This window comes from Dromaius novaehollandiae, chromosome 19, assembly GCF_036370855.1.
Source record: "Dromaius novaehollandiae isolate bDroNov1 chromosome 19, bDroNov1.hap1, whole genome shotgun sequence".
In the NCBI taxonomy this organism is placed as follows: domain Eukaryota; kingdom Metazoa; phylum Chordata; class Aves; order Casuariiformes; family Dromaiidae; genus Dromaius; species Dromaius novaehollandiae.
The window spans coordinates 4,060,480-4,082,119 of record NC_088116.1 but is presented as its reverse complement, the minus strand read 5'-3'; the positions used below and the strand labels follow the sequence as shown (position 1 = coordinate 4,082,119).

Sequence of the window (21,640 nt, the reverse complement as noted above, 5' to 3'; positions counted from 1 at the left end):
TCATTTTCCTCCTTATTTTGTTTTGTCTTTGTTTCTTCAGGGGGAAAACTGGCTATCGTGGATGTTTGAAAAATTGGTGATTGTCATGGTTTGTTATTTTATTTTATCTATAATCAACTCCATGGCCCAAAGCTATGCCAAACGACTGCAACAGAAGATGTACTCTGAAGAAAAAACCAAATGAGCTTGGAAAAAACCTTTGGAATGGGCTTTAGCAGACATGAAAAATGACATGTCTTTCCATATGTTTAAAAATCAGCATTATTCCAAACTGGGGAAAACTTTTTAACATCAATTTTCAACTATAACATTTTGATTTTCTTTTGAAAGTAATTTGGCTATTAGAGCAGACCTTTCATTGACAAACTTATAAACATTAAGGTAAGGTATAAATGCTTTCCTTGTCTGAGTTGTATTATATGGGATGGGCAGGGTGATGTTAAACTGGTGTTTAACACGGTGTTGTCCATCCAAATTACTTCTAAAACTGATGATTTAATACTTAGCTGTATTCCAATCCCTGATTTAACTTTCGGACTGGCCTAAGGGTAACTTTTTATTTTTTGAAGGGTGGCTGTTTTGCTTTTTCCATAACTTTCAAGACCATCAAAATGTATACAAATGAATACAGGTTGGATAGAAACTCTTGCATGTCCATCATGGTAATGCTATTCCATCTGAACTCTCCGATGTGCCATTGCATTGCACGTGCTCTCAGTTGGAAAGGCCACCCTGTTAAACTTCGTAATGATGTTAGCAGAGATGATTGATGTCAAAATGCTGAAGCTGACATTTTTTATTCTGTATATTTAGAATGAAGTCAAGATAAAACTTTATAAAGTCGTCTTTGATCATTCCAGAATTTCTCGTGTCAGTCTTTTTAAGCTGTTTCTTCTCCTCTCCACCTTTGTATACTGTTTCTTTAGTTTCTTTATTAAGCCTTAATTCTATGAATTGCATGCTTTACTCATCCTTCCGGCAAAAATGGTGCTGAAGCCCTTTGTTCCTTTTTCCCCCCCTTTCCTTCTTAAGAACTTCTTGCTTAGCAGAAGGAAGTAGAAAGCATGTAACTTGGCACCTTGCAGTACGGCTCAGTGGTTAAAAAAAAAGGCAAGTTAAGTAGCAAGCTATATTTGTTAACATGCATTCTCCTTAGATGTTTGTCACTGATCCCAGCACCATGAGTGGTGCAGGAAAAGAAAGGGGGGAAGGAGAGTAAAGTTTTTAACTGAAAACAGATTTGACGTAAAACCCAACAATGATATTTAAGAATGGCTTTAGAGAGCCTTAAACTTACGCTTTAAAATTCAGATGTTTTTAAAACACTGTTATGAATCAATGCATGTTCTGGTTTTAATGTACATGAACATAACAAATATTAAAATGAGGCTTTTTCCCTCTTTAGTAAGTAAATAACCATTCCACTGCTACTGTGTATGTAACATTTCTCTAATAATTTTTGAACTAGTGCTTTTGATTTTTATCCTATGGGGAAGTAACAAGAATTAATTTGATTTTTGATTAGTGTTATCAAAAGGTAGCATATGAGTACAAAATAGGCTAGATCTTGCTCTTGCTTAGATTAGATTTATCCCTGCATTAGGTTAGGGCAGATCTCAAGCAAGGTGTGAGAATATGTATTGTGTTCAATCCTGCCTGAATGTCCTCTTGTGTTGCCAACCGTCGTGACATCTTCATGGCTGTACCATCCTGTCGGATAGCTTATCAGACTGATGTTGACTGTTGGATCTCATGGCAACAACAGTCGGTAGGCTGTCTGACATTTTGGTATCTTTCATCTGACCGTTTGCTCATCCATCTCCAACTGTTTTCATTGAACATCAACAGCATATAAATGTTTTTAAGTTTAGATGGAAATTAGTTCAGAAGTCGTGCAGTGCAGCAGTCTGCATCGTTTAAAACCCCATCCCAGGTGTGCGTGAGGTTTGCAGTGGTTATTTTGTATGCTTCATGTATAACTTGAAACCGAGCATGTTACAGAACTGATGGGGAGAGTTTTAATGTGGACTTCTCTCAATGGAGCTGCTAGTGATTAGATTAAATATCTAAAACTCTTGAGTGCTGAGAGGTAGTACAAAATACTTAAAAGCACAAAGGCCGTTTATTTGCCATGTGTATTTTTAAAAGATGCACAGTATTTAATTCTTGGTCCTAGTAGTTTTTTCTGCTTTTAGCCTAAGCATGGTCTTTGAAAATAATGTAGCAAGGAAGTCATTCTGAGATACACATTCAAAAAATGATGGCTGTTTCTGGTATTTCACTTTTCTCATCTACTAAAACTTTAATTTTGCACTTTCTGATAAATCACATATCAGCAGTTCGTACCTGCTTGTTTTTCTTCAGAATACTTTGGATTAGTGAAACAGCTGTTTGCTACTTCCCCATTTTTAATGGCAGGCTTTCCCCCCCTCAAATCTGCCATTCATCTTAGGGACACTGGTATTTACTTTACACAACTCCGGTAGTGTTTTAAGGCCTTTCATGACAATAAATGAAACTCAGGCCACATTGAGGTCTTTGTATGCTGTCAGAGTGAAATGAGGGGACTGTGTAATAATAATAATAATAAACCTTCTTCCTGGAGCTTGTTCCAATAAAATACAACTTTCTAAATGCTTTAGTGTTCTCCCTGTAATTGTCTCCTTGCCTACTGAAGAATTGCTAGGTAAATTGAAAACTTTCCCTAACTTGTATTTAAATATGTTTACATGCACATAGCGAGAAATATATATATATATTGGTTATATTGCAAGTTGTACATGTCCATTCTGCTAAGCTATGCCATTATTTTGAAGCTTTCTAAAGTTATTTAAAGAAGGGACTGGTCATTCTACTTGCTTCTGCCTGAACAGCCACTGGAAGATGATCTTGTAAGACCTGGTAAAATGTAATAGTAAATAGAAATGAAGGTTCTGCAAACCTAATGAGATTTGCAAATGGAGAGTTCTGTGTTTGCTTAAATAAACCAACAAACAACTGTTTCCCGGTGTTTATTTCAGCTGGATTATTTCCATTTCTGTATATTGAGGTTGGTTGTTAAACAGTGAAATCTGTTGTCCCAAACACTCTACATGTAGAGTGTGAACCTAGAGGATGCATCTGCAATTGCATTTTTTAGCTTCCAAAGGAAGATCCAAAGCTTTTAGTATTTCATCTGAAAACATGTATTTTGTTGCCTTAAAATCTGAAGTTTCCTTTTCTTTGTATATACTTCAAGTTACATATTGGAAGCGGTCAATCATCTAGTTGAAACTGGGTTAGTGAAAACTCCAAAATGAACTCTGTTACAAGAGCAACAATCTTAGCATGTATCACAATATTTTAGCTGACTTTTCTTGCAGGTTAGACACTGAATATTAAGTAGCTTGCCTTTTTTTTTTTTCTTCCCCCCTTGGAATTTCTGAAAATCCTGTGGAAGTAAATAGCAACCCTCGTAAAAACAACTAATTTAGTTAAACAGATAATCAAAAATGTTTTTGAAGTCCTGTAGAATTATCAGTCTCCTAATCATTCATGGAACATGGCTAAATCTCTGCTTTCATATATGCAGTATAAATAGGAAATAAAGCAGAAAGTTGGCCATATTATCAACCTAATAATTTAAACAAGTACCTCAGAACCGAAGTCAGATGGGGTTGTAACTGAGCCTCCTCTTTCATTCTCTGCTTGCTTACTGCTTGACCTGGGAATTGTGCCTTATCAGCAAGGGACTTGGAAGGGCAGGTGAGATGGCAGCACAGCGGCGTGCCCCTCTCCCTGACAGCCACCATCTGCGTGTTTGGGGTGAGAATTTTACTGATTTAAGCAAAGCTAAAAAGGTCAGGCTGGCTTGTGCTAGGCCAGACCGCTAGGCAGACACGGGCAATGGCAGATTAAATCTTCCAGTTCCATGCTTCCCTGAAACGCATCGAAACTGCCAGGAGTCCTCCTGCTCCCCGTCTCTGGTTGTAGCTTTTTACCTGTAGTCCCAACATCACATTGTCATTGAAGCAGCTCCCTCTGAAATTACACAGCTGCCTGTTCACGCTAACAGATACTTGTCGCTAATACTTGAAGATGGTTTAGCGCTATTCCAGCATGTCCTTCCCTGCTGAGCTTTGGGGTTTCATTATTTATTTGTTAAAGTCAGCCTCCATCTCTCTGTAGCCAGCACTAATTGCAACCATAAATACTGTGGCTACTTCCGTGATTATCAAGCACAAATATAAATATTAGTGCTCAAAATTGATTGCAGGTGTAATAATAAGTGGTGACTGGGTGTATTTCCTGGAGGCATAAGTAAAACTAATTGCAGTTTTCTTTGAAGCAAGTGGTTAAAAAAATACTTTGTAATCAGCAACTAAAAGCTGAATGTAGTCATATATAAGATAACTGAAATAGCTCTTCTGGGATTTAAAATCTGTTTTTCTGTAAATGGGGCTGAGGGGCACCCTAAACTGTAAGTACTTTGCCTAGGCTTCTCAGGAATGCAGTAGTAAGTGAAGTGTGAAAGTGGCAGAGCAATAGCCAGGGTTTCCTGCTGGGCTCTGACCCACGGCTGAGAACAGCCTAGTCCAGGTAAGGGTGTAATTGCTGGATTGCTGTAACCTCTTCAGGAAACAGTTAGTGTAGCAATCACTTCCCCTGTGAAACACCCTGCTAATGCATTCAGAGCCAGATTGAGGGTAAATATTTGCATATGCTCTTGCAAACTCATTTTTAAAGAGATTATGCAGAAAAACTCTTCGAGCCTGCTGTGATGCTCTTAATGTAAGTATCTAATTGAGGGCATGAAACGCTAGCAACCGAGCATTTCTTTTATCCGTTTCATTTGCTTATTGATGCATCCACTTAGCCTTCATAAAAGGCAGCAAAACTGTTTTATTAGTGGAATGAATGGAAGAGACTGCAACAACCTGGGTAAGTTATCAAAAGAGTGAAAGGAGCCCAGATCCAGAAATGCTGTCATCAAACGTCCAGAAGACGTCTGGCTGTATTGCCCTTCAGGTAAAAGCAGACAGGAGGAGCCCAACAGGCTGCATTAGGCTTCTTGGCATGTGCCAAGAATTCAGCAAAATGCTCTCTTGGTCAAAAAGGTTGAGTATTGCTCTGCGTTGAATTCAAATTCAAGAGGCTGTTGAGCTGTCAAGTGATTCAGCCTATTTGCTGCTAGTGATGTTAACTGAACTTAACGTTGCGAATGTGAACTTCTTAAGTGGGCCAAGCTTTGTTTTAGTTTGCCTTTAACGTTTCCCCTTTATTCTGTTGGAGGTTTATTATTATTATTCTTCATTTACGAAATGACTAAAAGAGCTTTAAATCAAAGGTCATCATTCTTTAAACCTCATTTGGCAAGCTGTTCAGATATGGGTAGCTTAACATGCTGCATCTTCCGTGTTTCAAGGGAGTTACTCCACAGGTTAATTGTTCTGGTTTCCCGAGAAGTATAAATGAGTTGCCCAGGCAGTTGGTAATAAGGAAACTAGCTGCTGTTTCCTGATGAAAGGTGAGAGATAGGCCTTGTCAGCTCTGTATTGTTCCCTGCTCTGATAACTGCCCTACAAACCGCACCCTCCTGATGGCCTCGGAAACTGTTCTTCTGTCCATGTGAAATGTGCAAGTTGGTGTCTTCCCCTGCTCAATGCTGCGCTGTTCCTTCTTGAGAAGTCCTGGGGGGGAAGGGCTGTGTTTAGTGCAGCTCATTTAAGGCATAACTCACTATTTATTTTATACTGATGTGACAGAGAAGGCTGTGCAGGTCTGGTTCTGCCTTTCCATGAGAAAGAGTTTGCATTTCTTTTTCTTCCTTTTGGCCTTGGTATAGTGTGCCACTTAGCTGCTTTTATGCTGCGTGGAGTAGCACATGCACCTATCTCAAAGATATCTCACACGTAGGCAGATTCTGTGAACTACCAGTTGTCAGAACAAGTGTTGCTGAAGTATTCATTAGCTTGATTTTACACACGATTATGACCATAATTATGCTTGCTGACACCAGTCTGTAGATAGTCACCTATTAATTTACTTGGATACCAGCTGATCTGCATGAAAAAGTCTAGAGCTTTTGTATTGGGACGTGGCACTGATCTGGTGGCAGATGTCAGCCAGAGCTGTAAGCTACTTGGGCACCAGTGGCCTGCTTGTCTGGGGAGGTTAAAATCTGCCCTGAACCATTCAATTAGGTATATTTCATATAAGAAATTCTTTGAGAGATTAGATGCATTTCCCCAAACTTGTTCTATCCACATGCAATGACTTTGTGGTACCTTTATTTTCCTTCACATGTTCTCAGGAAGAAACCAGGCAATTCTCTTACAGAAGCTGCTGCTAACGAAACCACATAAACACCTCATCCAAGGGTCATACTTACCTGCAGAAACGCAATGAGTTATAAAGGACTATTATCTTTCATGAGACTGCATGTTTCACAGGCTCTTTCAACATGCTGAAAAGGCTTGTAAGCATGTTTGCGGCACTCAGTGTTTCTGTTCTCTCTGAAAGAAACTGGATTTGCATAAAGGGAAAATACAGTTAGCTTTACAAACACCTACAGATCCAGTCACTTTCACAAAATGTGCCCGGCTAGATTAGAAACCATACTTCCCTCAGTGCCTCTCATTTGCTGCAGCTGTTTGCTTGAGAGCTGTAATATTAAAGTTATTTTCATAAAAGCAGATTTCATTTCTCTAATTTCTTGATACTTACGTCTCACTTCAGTCCAGCTGACCTCTTATGACATACAGTTGCCATCTATGTTGCATTAGGAGACTCAAGGTGGGAAGTAGCTGGAAGAAAAAAAACTTTAAGGTATTTAGTTAAGCCCGAGGTAGTGGATGCCAAAAGACATTCTAAGCATTTCTTCTAGAGTTGTGCTGATGCATTTGGTGATTTTGATTCTGCTGCCTCCCTTAACCATTTTATATAAACCTGTTTCGAACGTTTCTGCCTGCGCACAACCGCCACATGGCAAACTGCACTGCCGCGTTCACTACAAAACGTGGTGGCTGCTCACGGGAAGTCCAGTGTTTTCAAGCGGAGCGAACCGTGGAAATCTCCCGTGCTGTACTCTGGCAGTACATTTTAGTGGTGACTGAGAGGATTATTTTGATTACATGAATAATGGAAGTGCTTAGTGTTGTTTGGCAGACCTGATCCTGAGAATCCTAGCTTAAAACTTACATTGATGTCTGTTCTGCTCAATCCTTCTTCCAGCCCTGACTGTCCTTGGTGGTGCTTAGTGATTTTTTTGACAAGTGCAGGCCTGTTAACTGGAGTTTTGTTCAGCTTGGACAGGACCCCACATGTACTAAAGCAAGTTTAGGTTTCATTTATAAAGTCATTGAAGAATAAGCAACTCTTTCATAGCACACATTAGGTTTGGATTTTTTTTTTTAATTACACTTCACTGTGAAAATACTGGGTTTGTGAAGAAGCCTGTCTAAATCTTTATAGAGGAAAATAATGTGAAAACATGAGTTAATGCCTTGCAGGGAGGGAACTGAACCTTTCTTCTTGGGAGAAGGGTATTTAATCGGATTTAAGTTCATCAGTTGCCAATCCTAGCATTCTTTTTCTTCACCAAAATTCAGCCTAGAAAGGAGAAATTACTAATTTACAATGTCAAATAATTGCATAAATACAATTGCTGACTAGATGACAAAGAAGCAGGCAGTAACAGAGGTTCAAATTGCCACAAATGGGGTGAGGAGGAAATTTCCCAGTGTTTTCTTTGCAAGCAGTCTTACATGAAAATACGTATTCTTGAACTCGGTATTGTTCAGAGCCATCTGGAGAGCAGTAGCTCTGAACTGTTGCCCAGCTCTCACCATACTTATTGAGGATATTATAATGAACCTACAGCTGCCCTTGCCAACCAAAAAGTACAGTCAGTATTTTATTACACCTTCAGCGTGTGGGACAAGGCTGCTTTCCATTTGGCTCCTTTGGTGGTGTTCTGCTTACATGCACCAGTAAATGAACTATTACATATTAAAGCCTGCTGGGCAAAAGTTCAAATTAAATCATGCCATCTGACCACAATTACACCATTCTCAGGCAACTGAAGTGTATTTTTGCGAGACTTTATATAAACATTACATTGTACATGTAACCAAATATGTGCCATAATCATTGTCACAGAACACACCCATTTAAATGCACGTATATCGTTTAAGATGGTATCAATTTCTCATCATATATAACTAGTGAAACAAAAGCTGACAGCTAACTGAAGCTCAGACAAGAAATGTTGAGAAATATTTCTTCTCTTTTGTATTAACTAGTGGCTTATTCTAGTTGGTTTCTGTACTTATTGTTCTCACTTTAAAAGTAGGAATCTTGGTCTAGAGGAAGTCCTCATCTTGCTTTTCTTTCTTACGGTGTAACATTCCATCTTTAAAAAATCCGCTTTTAAGACAAACTTGTTCCCGCAATCCTTATTCACAAGGGTAAGTACAGAGGCCTGTGACTTTATTTTATACCACTAAACTCTCCCTCTTAGAAATCACTGTCTAGAATCTCTCAGGCTTGTATGAACAGTGGGATTAAGGTCCAGACTTCTTCCATTTATTCACTGTGGTGCATCCCTGCTCTATCGTGGAACATATTTACAGCTCTTTAAATCTCTTATTTCTTAATGAGCAGAAGCAGTCTCTCTAAACTCTATTTCAGACTATCTTCAGCTTTTTACAGTTTGCTCAAGGTTCGCTTGAAACACCACCCCAATTGCAGCCGTCCACGCTTCTGGGAAAGGGTTAAGCAGGTTCTGCTGATTCACTGAGGTAGGTGACTCACTACCCCACCCGGATAGAGGGGAAGTGGCTGTCTAGAGGGAGAGGATTCATACAATATGAAATCAGAGGAGACCATTGTGAACATCGAGTTTGACTGAAAGAGCCGGAAAGGCTCTATAGTTAAAACTCAGGATTATCAGCTCTACAGGCAGGCGGGTTAAAGGCTGTCGGAGGGACCAGGCCACACTTCTGGAGCACTGGCAAAGAAGAGGTGGGGTAGGAAGCCCAGAGGCAGGAGGCTAGAGGAGGAAGCCTGCACTGGAATTTGCTGCATTGGTAAAGCCATGTCTGGGCCGTCCTTGAAAGCAGTTGAGGAAAGGCATGGCTCAGTTCCTTTTGAAGCTTTTTATAACGTATCAGATCCATGAATCACATTCCTGAAGACTTACGCAGTTTTTAAAGTGGTGTCCCACAAAACTCAGGCTTCTTTAAAGTACACTTTGACATCTGAGAATACTTCCTTTTGTATGTTTGGTCCTTCGTTTCATAATATTTATCTATAGTGAATGTATTAAGAAATACAGAATGAAATGAATTATTCAGTATCCTTATGAACTTTAATGTTTTCCAGTTGTGTATCAGTTGGTAATTGGTGCGTAACTTCCTTCTTTCTTACTATTGATAAAATCCTGGTCTTTGTGAAAACTACAGATTGTTCCCAGTAATCTTGAGCTGTTTCTGTTTGGTAAGCCTCTGCAGGTAATCCTCTTGAGAGCCCCGTACCTATTTGCACTGAGGCTCTGTCCTTTCTGTACTGGTAGTTGGTCTAACCGTATAAGCACCAATATGTACTGCAGTCCAAATAAATTGTATTTATCACTACCTCAGTGTTCTGCCACTTGTCAAACAGTTGATTAACAATTTACAAGTATATTAAAGATAATTTTTTGGTCCTGATTATTGTGACCAAGTAAAAGTTACCCTATTCATTAAATATGTCTGCTATAGTTAGACTCCTTGAATCAACTTCCAAGTAAGCTGCACCTGTCCATTATGAAAAACAATAGTGAGATTTGGTGCATTGTTCCTTGGCTTATGGACATCCTGTGTCATTCCTAAACTCTGTCAGTTTGCCTAAAGCTATCAAGGTCAAGGCCATTGCTTTTGTTGTCCCTGCCTCAGCCACTGGCTTGTGCTGACCTTTGATCTAACTCACTGACTTTAATGTCTAATGAAATAAAGGCCCTCTGCCGAGTTCAGCCTGTCTTTTATATAATAAATTTCTCAGTAAAATAGAAAAGGACTACTCCACCTTCTAAATGTAGATGATAAATTTGATAACGGTTTTTTACTTCCTTCCACTCTGACCCTCTCCTCCTCTCCACATCCTGGGGAAAAAATAGAGGAATCCAGCAATAGATCAAAAAATGAAGGCTTAGTTTGGAAAAGAGTGTGAGAATTTCAAAATTGAGGTCAGCAGTGAAAAACACTAACAGGAAGAAGCCTAGAGATGCATAAAACAATTCCTGTCAATCTCTTCTTTAGAGCAATGAAAAGCGTTATAATAGCTGACACAACAGCTGCACTTTGTTTTCACCTCCATTTTTTTTTTTACTCTCGTTTTGAGGAACCTGTGTTGTAGAAATTCACAGTTTTGGCTGATGGGTACGATCCCCTCATGCTCGCTCAAAGAACTATGTTTTCCAATGGAATTAGGAATATTTTCCCCAATTCCTAATTGTGAGCAACTTCTTGCAGAGTTATCTTTGTTAAGCAGTAATTAATTTATAGGCCCAGCTCTGCCTTTGAGCTACAGATTCTTTCCTCTTTGTTTTTCATATAATGAGAGCTTAAATAAGGAAACTTTTATTTTTCCTTCTAGGAAATGCATCTTAGATGTGTGTTGTGTTTCCTGATGTGGCTCAAATTCTGCAATCAAACTTAAATAAATAACTAAAAATCAAATATTCTGCTCTATTAACTAAAAGTGACATAACCCATAAATAATAAATGTACCTATAAAGAATGGATAACCAGGTCCATTTCATCCATAGTTGCAATAAGTGCCTGTAGTGGTTGCTTCATGCTCAGAATTACGAATGTATAGAGATAACAAAGTTATCAATGCAATAAAGTTACTTGCTGATGTAGCAGAAACATTGCTCTCTGATTCCAAGGAGACTTACCTGTCTTTTTAAATATCTTTACCTGGCCTGTAGAACAATGAAGATTATGTGTTCCTGGTCATTTTTCAGACATGGAGCTACCTATTCTAATTTCTGATATTGGAATGAGATTTTAGACTGATAACGGATGAAATATCTCTTAAAAACACCAGGGAAAATAATTTCTATGTTGCTAAACATCCTGTGCCTTTTAAAGGAGGGAGGAGGAAGAAACTCACCATGCTGTCTCCTTTCCTGACCCTTTGTTCCTTGCAAACTTGAATTGCTTGTGCTGTTTATCTTAACTTCTTGTGCAATCATCTTTCCTCAAGCCTCTTGTGTCAAAATACCCTAGTTCAAGACAATGGTTTAAACTGATCAAAACATAACATCAGAAAAACCCTTTCAGTCATAAGTCTCCTAGCTCTGAGCTGCTAAGTGACTTAGTGAAAAAAATATTAAATTATCACAGATAAAGTCTGTAACAAAAGTTATAGTTTTGAACTTCTAAACTACTCAAATTTCACTGCAGAATTACTGAGCAGAGTAGGGCTTGAAGTATGGCTGGATGGTTGAACCATGATTATTCTGTCTTCTCCTTTTGAGGGGAAAACTAAAACAGGAATGAGAGTAGCTGAGTGAAAACTGATCAAGTAAACTGGACTGAGTCATTGGATTGTGTACTTGCTCTGCAAGAAGAGTATTGTCAAAATGTTTTGTCATAAATGCCAAGTGTATGTTTAATACAAAAATTTATTGGGGCTATTTACCATATTTGCTTTCTCCTCCTACCCTTCCCTCCTGCATGGTCCCCCTGCTGCCTCAATTCTTGTTCCCCTGTATATTTACGGATTTGCTATAATACTGAACCATCAGTATAGCTCCTAATTTACACAGGTAATATTTCTGCATGAAATATGCTAGATTCAATTGTTATACTGTGTGTTAATAGTTATCCTACTGCTAACAAGCAGCCAAACTGTTGTCGTTGGGTTTTTTTTGTGTTTGTTTGTTTTTTCAGAAGGCATTTGAGAAATTAACCCTGTCTGTTTATAAGCTGCCATGAAATTTGCCAGAATCGGTTGTGGCTTGCACTAAAACTACAACCATGCCAGTGATCAGCTATTACTATAGCTATACTTGAGCAATTGTGAACTTAGCTCCAGTACTTACTTTTCTTCAGAGTTGGTTATAAAATTACTTGAATCTTGTCAAGAAGACCGTTTGCCATTTCAGTTCTCACATGCCAGAACTACTTTGCAAACAGCTGCTCCAGGGGGATCTTTGTGCTTCTGTTCCTGGCCTGAACTAAAGTGAAGAGGAAAATTAAACCAGGAAGGAAATAACAGTAAGAGTGACACCCAGTGTCTGCTGTCCTCTAACTGAAACCTAGCAGAATTACTTCTGCATCTACATCTGTGTTAATTAAAGATTTAAAATCTAAATGAGACTCTCTAATAGGGCAAGAATTCTACATGGTCATCTTATGAGCCACACTGCAAATGCCTTTAACACATTTACTATCGTTCTACTTGCTTGCTCACCTTTTAGTTAAAAGCTCAAAGGCAGGCCTGGCACAGAAAAGCACTAGGCCATAAAGGGAAACAATGATACCACCTCTCAAGGGTTTGTTTTGTGCTTTTTTTTTTTTTTTTTGTGAATACTAGTTTAATACTGAGTGTGATTATTTCTATGGAAGAATACTTACATGGTGAGGGGGAAGGAATTCCAAAAGCTCTAACATGAAGTGAAAAAGCGAACAGAGGCAGAAGAATGCTGGGTGTTAGAACCTTTTATTTTTCCCAATTCTATTGTATTATTTTATTGTATCAGAACTCTCACGCTGATCTTTATAAGAGCAGAAAAATCATAAATCTGTTCTGTCTGGAGCATGTGTGTGTTCAGTCTGTACACCCGCATGGTACTGCAATCCTTTTTTTCTGTGTGCATCTCTGATTGTTTGCAGTCTGCAGCTTCACAGTGGCACCACCTTGTGGCTGTGGTAAAATTTGTTGAAAGAGCCCTTTTCTTAAACAGATTTTTTTTAAATTCTATAATCTATTATATTTATTATATTATATTCCAGGACTTTGCATTGGAAAACTACCAGCAGTTCTCTTCCCAGATTTGTTTAAATAATAACAAATAAATAAATAAATAAACCTCCTGCTCTTAATTTGTAGGAAGAAAAAGAAGAGCAAGAGTTGTAGTTTTGTCTCTTAAACCTATGGTTAGCCTCTAACAAATAGCCCAGACATCTGATCTGCTACACAGGTTCAAAAAAATAAAAAAAAGCAATAACAGAAACATGGCAGGGTGAAATGCCGGAAAAGCATACAATTCATTATAATCTCTACTATAACTTAAAGAAGATTGGAAAATGAAGAACCCGTTTTGTTGTTGTTGTTTTTTAAGATTCAAACTTTTTAAGTTCAGAATTTCCAATGTTTTGTCAAGGTTAAAGACCTTATAACAGAATTTAGGCCTACTTTGCTGTACAGGAACAGATGGCAGAGTATTCTTCCTCGAATGATATCCAAATGGACTCTCGACTAACACTCTGATGCTATGTATTTTTATCAATATCAAGGTCTTCTAGGGCAAAGTGTTAATATGAAAAGTTGAAATGTGAAGATCAGGAATACCTCACTACTGTAACCAAGTGCACATTTAACTTTTATCATACATTAGTTGATGCTAGCTTAGATGCTGAGAGGTTAGCCTAGAGAAAAATCCTTGTACTAAAGAAAACTTTAGCAAATGTATTGAAAAATATAGCTATTTATTAGATATATTAAATAGAAGCATTACCTGCACATAAGAATATATTCAGTTCTGATTCAGTTCTTTCTGTTCCAACACACACACGCACTACTCACAAAACTGAAAAATAGTTACAGTCTTATATATTTTGGGAGGTTGATGCAAGAAGGTCTTCCAGTGTGGTGGTCTTGCAGTAAAGCTCTAGTTGAGAACATTTGTAAAAATCACAGGGTGGTGTAACTGGAGATAACTTGTTCCAGAGCTGTGAAGCTGTCCAGGAAGTCCTCCTCTTCAATCCCAAATTTAGTGTACTGGTGAATATAGGCTCTGTGTGTTGAAGTCACATTAGACATGAAAAATATTAGAAATGAAGAATCCAACACATGAAATCAGATTGTATGGTTAGCATAACAACATCAAATAAAGATCGGTTTCCACTCCATAACCATGCTGGTTAGTTTCTACTGTTCTCTCTTGAACTCATTTTATAATTCATAGTGATTGATATGCCATGACTTACTTCAAATAGTGTTTATAACTTTGTGTGCATTGCTTAAAGAGACAAAATTGCAGCTAACAAATTTAGGCTAACTGGGCAATGGGAGGAGCTGTGATTATTAAATGAAAAAAGGTAATTTATGGATTTGAGATGTGAAGTCTAACTCTATGTGGGCAACATAGCTTGCTTCCTATCAGTGGTGTTTTTTGTAACAAGTGGTAAAACTAGGAACAGAGCTAGTGGAAGCTGTTTTCCTTTGTCTTTTCACCACAAAATGTGTGTGCGAGAAACTCATGTTTAGCAGGTATCCGCTGTGACACCCAGTTACCTTGGCTTCATGACAATTGAAGTAAAGAGGCAATTATTTTCCAGGTTTCTTGGTTCTAATGAAAAATGAAACTAATGAAACGAGCCTTATAAAACACAGAAACCCCTAAATGTTTTTGAACTGACCCAGGAATTTGTTTCCTGAAATGTGCAGCATATCTGTATACAATTTAGAAATTGTATGATCAATAGAAGAGTTTCTATGTGTTATTTTTGGAATGGTCATTCTGGAATGCAAAAGTCTAACTTTTAGGAGTTTTAGTACTGAGGAAACTGTCAAATTGACAGCAATAGAATATGTAGCCTTACTTATCCATAGAACATGAGTGCTGTTCCGTGTTCCTCACCCTGCCACCGTAGTTCAAGCATAAAGACATTTCCTCTAAAGCGTGGGAAAAGTCTTCATGCTTATTCACCATTACTTTACTTTGCTGAAAGAAAAAGCAATTTTCACAATGATTTTACTCCCAGTGAAGGCATTGGCAGCTACAAATGAAATATGAGCATTTTTTTTCTTTTTTTGCTTACTTGGAAGCAAACATATTCCAAGCTTTTCCTACAAGGTTGTCAAGAGGTTTCAGCAGGAACTGGCTATTGCTGACCAAAGCAGCGGACTTCTCATACTTGTTAAATGCTCGTGGTGTCTTCCACAGGTTAAAAGCATCCTGAGGGTTTAGCCATGATGTATATAGTGCTGGATCTTGGAAACTTCCTGTAGCAGAAATAGAACAGCCCTTTTGACAAGTGTAAAGTTACAAAAGGCACTGCATCTTCAACTCAGTAGTGCTGTGTGGCTTAATCAGTGCTCGGGCCTGACTACTGTGTTTGGCAGATCAGTTCAGGCCTTAAAAATCTGAAAACTGTGAGCGTGTTTGAAAGGTAACTGTTTTAAACATGTTCATTATATTATCTAGCAGAGTACTCTTGTATTGGTATTTCATATGCAAGCTATGTTTGTCACTCCAGAAGCAACCAAATATATTTTCAAACAATATAGCCAAGAATTCTGTCACGTATACAGACTTAAGTCTCTTCCTCCTTCCCTCAAGTGCTTCAGGAAATGCAGAAATCTTAGTTGTAAGTACAACAGCCCTGAGTGATTACTTAAGATGGCCTTGGACATTACAATGTGTTTGCAGAGGGAACACTAACCTTACTAGTAAAATATGTGGCCTTGAGTTTTTTTTCACTTTCATCAGACATTTTTGCAAAGAAAACAGTGGGATGTGAAACAGGAAGTATTGAGGTGTTGCGTTTTTTCTTCTCACCTAAGTCTGCACTGTGCATATCTTTTCCTCGCAGGAGAACCAGGTTGGCAATGGAAGTATTGAAATGCAGCGACTTGCTTGTGGAATGTTTGGAGGGAATGGAGGAGCCTGGACGTGGTGGTCTTACTTGCCAATCAATACCTAAGAGGAGGTTTTGGCGACAAAGAGGAGATAACAGGAAATTAGTATTTCATGAAATATGGATTCAGACTAGCTGAAGAGTCAGATGTTAACTAATACTATGCCCCAAGCTAAGATCATACTAGGATTTGTAGTTTCTGCATGTTAATTAAGCAGCAATTACACAATTCTGGGTGAGAAACGGAGCTAATCCAGCAGCATTTACAAAGTCTTGCATGGTAGTCACTAGTCTTAGCAGAGAAAATGTATATTGTTTCTATAGTTAGCAATTTGCCATCCCATTCTTTGCATAACTGGAAACTATACTGAATTCCCTGTGTAAATGATATGGGAAAGCTAAGCATATGACTTCTATTAGTAGAAGGTGTAACAAAAATGAGCATAGCAGAACTAGCAATCCAAAGAATGTTCCATCATGTAAATCATGTAAATTAAGTGCACAGCCAAAAACTGTTGGTTTGTTTTGCCTATTTTCAGTAGTTATAATTAACTGAGATGTCTGGGAGCAAAAACAGGAGCAGGCTGGGAGCTGCCGTGGCAGCTGAGCGAATAGCTGAAGGAGCAGCTGGCTATGTAGAGGCAAATTCCTGCTGTCCGAGGGCAGCAGCTCCTTTCTGAACTGACTAAAGCTAGTCACTGAGTGCCACAAAACAATAACCTTTATTTCAGCTGTAAAAATTTAAACTTAAATAGCGATGGATATTGAAGACGAGCGAATGCTTTTTACCTTCCTCCATTGTAGCATTAGCAATGAGCATCTGTCTTAAATGTTTGATGAGCCCAGGCCAACTGAATGTGCTGTATGCTAGGGAGTTTTCAGGCATCTGAGGTATGTTACGAAGACCCAACATCTTGAATTCAGGATGTGGAACTAAGGTCTCCATTAAGTCTCCTGCAAAAAGAAGTAACAACTGCTCAAGTTTGCCAAAAATACTGCATCAGTTAGTTAATACGGGAGAAGAGAATAAGGAATTTTACATAGATCTAGTAATTTACGGTAAGAAGCAATGTAGGATACATAAACTTTGACAGATATGGACACGTGCATCAGACAAAATAATGCAAACATCCTACATACCTTAGTTTTATACAAGCATGTTAATAACTTTACAATTACAATTAATTACAGTTAATTATTTTACAATTTAGGCTTGTCTTGTCTCAAATCTGAAGGCCTTATGCACTGCTAAAGATTGACAGGCATAAGTCAAAGGGTTTTTTTTTTTATAAGCACATCTCTTGTCAATATGGATAACTTTTCCTCAAAGATACAAATCTAGGCTTGTGGCTTGTTGCCACTAAGTTGTATGCTATCCTACCTTCTGTCTAAGCTAAACACAAACCTTTCATTTGGTTTAAGTTAGTATAAACTTCCAACCTAATGCAAAACTCACTGCAAAAATGACTGCCCTGCACAAATTTCCTCTAAAATATAAATCAGTACAAGGGTGATAGCAGTCAGTCAAAAAAGGGGAAACAGAGGTTTTTTTGGTGATGAATGAAACTGGAAGTAGGGGGTTATACTCTTGACTCCGCTACAAAATTGGGGCTGAACTTCTAGGTCCTTTAGTCTTTTGCTTCTATTATCCTATCTTAAAGACTGGGTTGCATCTAAACCACTTTGCTAAGGAGACTAGAGAACTTAAATCCACAAAATGAGGTTTGTATAGAGCTGTGTGAGAATGCATTAGGAGTTATATTATAGTTAAATACCTAATGGGCTTCTGCTATAGTGTAAGGGACCTGCTCCTGTGTAAATGGGCTGGAAAACACTTCCCAGCTGATGTGCAATGACTTGATTTACATCCCTGAAGGAGATCTGTTTAATATTCATGAGTTGAGCACAAATCTTGTGAATGACATCATTTTCATGAACAAGAAGGGCATCTGATGAGCGGTACAGATGTGACAGCGTCAGAACAGAGTTGTAGTTTTGAACAATGACCTGGAAGCAGAAAACCATACACACAAATGAGAATCAAACAACTTCATCTCGTTCTAGTTTATACTCCTCTGGCTACTACCGTTTCCATAGTTAAGATCTAAAAAGTGATTCATTTTCTTTGCCAAAGTTAGGTTAGGAGCTAGCGTAGCTTTCTCATGGACAGAGAACAAGACTTGTGAAAATCACGCAATCCATCTCAGTTCATCCAAACAGGCTAGAAGAAAGTCTCTCTCGGAAGTGATTATACTACTCAGATACTATCGTAGCTACATAACATTTCATACAATGTAACATTTCTAATTAGCTAGTAGAGCTTCTGAAGATACTCCATTAAGACTTGGTAATATAAGAGCTAAGGTATAAACTTTTTAATTGCTATTAGCTTGGGATTTTAGTGACCTTTGGATAATAATTTTGAAATATTTTTTTCTTGTGTGAAACCACCTATACCAACTATTAGGCAAGCAATTCATTAGCTGTATTGCCTTCTGTCATATTGAACTTACAAAAAGTAAATTTTTTCTCTTTGCTAGAGTCTCTTTCAGTTGTTAACACTTTATGTTTTTCTTCTAGTAAGTAGTCTGTTTATTTACATTGTTCTTTTGTAATCGTGATTAAAGCTTTGCAGAATATCTCAGGGACATACGACATTCACCTCACCAGTTCCATATGGCCAGATAACATGGTTTAGTATAAATGAGGCTGGAAAAGCATCCTTTAAACATTGGGTCACAAATGCTCCCAGGCCGGATCCTGTACCACCAGCCATGCTCATTATTGTGAAAAATCCACTGAGTCGGTCACATTTCTCTGCTTCTTTTCGTACGAGATTCATGATTCTGTCTTTGTGTTTAGGCCCGTGAACAGAGTAACTGTCGAATAAGAGAGAAGGCAGCAAGACATGGCAGATTATATAAAAATAAAAGCAATAACATCAACCTATTCATAAAGCACACTTCACTTTTTTAGTTATATAACCTACTATTGTGTCACCAATTCTACCTGTTGGAAACAATCCTCAGCTGTGACATTTATGTAGTAAAAAAACAGCTGTTTATAAAATGTGCTGGTTGTTTTCTGTTTCTAAATATATCCATCACTCTGTTCTAAAATAGTCTCCACTGTAAATGCCAATTTCATGTTGCAAAAAGCAGTCGGTTAAAAATTTTGCTACTATACATACTGCTACTCTATCATAAAAATAAAACAAGTTAATGTTACACACTGTACTCACACAGCTGCGATAATACCACTCCTACAGAGTCTAGTCTGCTCATCAGCCTCCACAGTTACGTTAGCAAAGCTTGAAATGACTGTTCATACCCATTTGCCCAGTTGTTCCCAGAGCCTTGTTTCTGACAGAAGTGCGACCGATCATCATACTTCCAGCAGCCAGACCTGGCAGCTATTGATAAGGTTTGGCTGATTACTTTGGGTTCCATGTCAACAAGCACAGCCCGGGCAACAGGGACTGGAGAGGAAGAAAAATAAATCTAAGAATAATTTGCCAATCCTTGAATTTGTTTACATAAGACAAGACAGACTTGTATCAAGGCCCAAACTGTATTCCTCCCACCCATATAAACTGAACTATTAACTTCACTGGGACAGTACAGAAAGGTGCAGAAGGCGGAACTTGGCAATGTTCAGAGTTTCTGGAGAACCACCTGTTGTTCCAAAGCGGAGAGATCTGAACTCTAGACACCTTCCATGAAAGAAACCATTCATTTCATAACACTGAACTGGGATTTGATATGGCCATACTCCATATTCTGATCTATATAAAATGGAAAATAGAGATGTTGGAAGGAAAGATTATTTATGTATATTTAGCTCCGTTTCCAGCTCTGTTATTGGCATACTTGATCTGTGGCCTCAGGTGCTTTACTGCACTGTGGTTTTGCCTTTGGAAGCGACCTCATGAGGACAGACAGTTCTGATAATGCTTTAAGAATTAAGATAAAACTCATTCTTCAACTGAAGTAGAAGCGTGTATTATTTCTGTAGTCTTATCTATGCCTGGAAACAAGACCCTCTGTGGGAAACAAAAATCCTTAAATGCTGTACCTCCAGATTTCTCCTCACTGAAAAAGCGTTCCTTGGAGGCTTCATGGTAGGATTCGTTTTCCTTCTTGGAACACAATCCATGCGTGCCATGGACGTCACTGCAGATAGCATTAAACACCTCGTGCCCAATCTGATTACCACACTGACCAAGCTGGACTGTGACTATTGACATTCTTACTCACTTTGTATTTAACCCTAGAAAGGAAAAGTACGTCTTTTAGTTACTGTGGAAAAAAAAAATTCTTTTAAGTTCTGTCAGGTCGATTCCTGATCAGTTTTGTAACTTCTGCCAACTCTAACAAGGAGAAAAAGGCTATGCTACAACAACTGGCTGTTCCTGGGGAAATGCTGTCTGTCAGCACTTTATCCTGAATGTCAGACTGGTTGACTGCCGGTGACCGTTTAAAGGAAGCCAGCTTGTTCACTGTTGCTATGTATCTTAACAGAACTGAAATCAACCATATGGCAAGCAAAGTCTCTGTTTTCTCACTTTTGCTTAGTAAAACAGAGTAAAAAAGACTGACTAGAAATCCAGCAAAGCCCTAGGATGAGGCTGTCAGAACATAATAAACATGTTAAGAAAGTACTAGATGCCTTTAGAAATGCAAAGCCTGTTCGCAAAGCCAGCTGATTTCCAGTCGCCTACTGCTATGGGCCAGTTGCCAAAATCAGCTGAAGCGACAAAAGAATCCCCTAGAGCATTCTCCTTCCTCTGGCCACACAGAGACCATTTTTTTATATGATCCTGCTATGCTTGACCATTTTCCCACTCAGTTTTTGCAGCAACTCTGGTTTCTCACTTTCCTATTCTTTTTTTTCCTCTCTTTTTCCGCAAAGACAGGGTCAATATTTGAACTCACTTCATTATTCTGGGCGGCTATTTTCCATTACCATCCCAGCTGTGCCACAGCACGTCTGTAACAGCGTTCCTGGGATAACCGCCAGCGCCCGTAACTTGACCCTGCTGCACTTCGCAGGCAGGTACGTGCGGTTTTTTCTCTCCTGTGCTGGATTTCAGCGTTTCTGCCAGCGCCTAAGGCCAGGCCGCACGTCGGGTCGCTCCTCGCTGCAGGGAATAAACACGCTGAACACGATCTTCATAAAACGCCCTGGTCCCACCTCGGTGCGCGGGGCCGGAGCGCAGCCCCGTCCGGGCCCCAGCTCCCCGGCCGCCCGCACCGCAGCCGGCCGCCGGCCCGCTGCCTCACGCCACAGGCCCGGGCCGCCATGTTGCCGCAGCCGCCCACCTCGCTCGGCCACCTCTCCCTTTCCGAAGCCGCTTCATCCTCGACGGCCTCCGCCCGCAGGCACAGCTGCCCTCCCCGGGGTGCTGCTGCCCGCCCGCGCAGCGCCGGTCGCCCCTAGCCCCGTTCGGCCCCGGCCCCCCCTCAGGGCTGACCTCGACGGCCCGCGCTGAGGCGCTCGGGCCCCGACGGCGCATGCGTGAGCCCCTTCCTCCGCGAGCCCTCCGCCTCGGCCCGAGACGCGCCTTCGAACAACCCGCTTCGCGCATGCTCAGAGGAAACTTCGGGCAGCTCGCGGCAAGGGTCAGACTCGCGGGCTTCAGGGAGCGTAGTACGCATGCTCGCAGCGAGAGGCTTCGCTGTGCCCTCTGCGCACGCTCCGTGCCAGGAGCAAGGGAGAAGGGGCGCGTATTGCGCGTGCTCCGCTGCGGTCCCGAGCACCGCCGCCCGGCGAGGTGCCCGCCGCGCATGCTCAGTGCGGCCCCCTAC

The 21,640-nt window shown here is 39.7% G+C and overlaps 2 protein-coding genes across 14 annotated transcripts in view; one reads left to right on the top strand and one right to left on the bottom strand.

Annotated features, from left to right (window-relative positions):
- VMP1 (vacuole membrane protein 1) overlaps positions 1–3,002 on the top strand; it is a 72,353-nt gene extending 69,351 nt beyond the window's left edge. For all 6 annotated transcript variants that reach the window (XM_064523145.1, XM_064523147.1, XM_064523148.1 and 3 more), the window contains one exon: positions 41–3,002. In XM_064523145.1, the coding sequence (XP_064379215.1) occupies positions 41–184 (144 nt within the window). In that variant the 3' untranslated portion in view covers positions 185–3,002. The remainder of the gene's footprint in view (positions 1–40) is intronic.
- Positions 2,023–21,455, bottom strand: TUBD1 (tubulin delta 1). 8 transcript variants are annotated; one of them, XR_010392258.1, is made up of 15 exons: positions 21,307–21,455; positions 20,768–20,973; positions 19,908–20,102; positions 19,164–19,311; positions 18,496–18,712; positions 17,609–17,840; positions 16,623–16,787; positions 15,755–15,895; positions 15,015–15,198; positions 13,709–13,987; positions 12,071–12,205; positions 11,137–11,248; positions 6,706–10,120; positions 6,371–6,504; positions 2,023–5,669 (listed from the first exon to the last, which is right to left on the bottom strand). XR_010392258.1 is itself a non-coding variant. In XM_026114814.2 (10 exons), exons 3-10 carry the CDS (start codon positions 20,077–20,079, stop codon positions 13,885–13,887), a joined length of 1,362 nt encoding a protein of 453 aa, XP_025970599.1. In that variant the 5' UTR covers positions 20,080–20,102; positions 20,768–20,973; positions 21,307–21,455; the 3' UTR covers positions 13,663–13,884. The 8 variants fall into 8 exon arrangements, 2 of the variants coding, with proteins under 2 accessions (XP_025970599.1, XP_025970603.2); XR_010392257.1 differs by having other exon boundaries at positions 6,371–9,289; positions 10,045–10,120; XR_003261388.2 differs by having other exon boundaries at positions 6,371–6,785; positions 10,045–10,120.
- Positions 21,456–21,640: the final 185 nt, after the last annotated feature.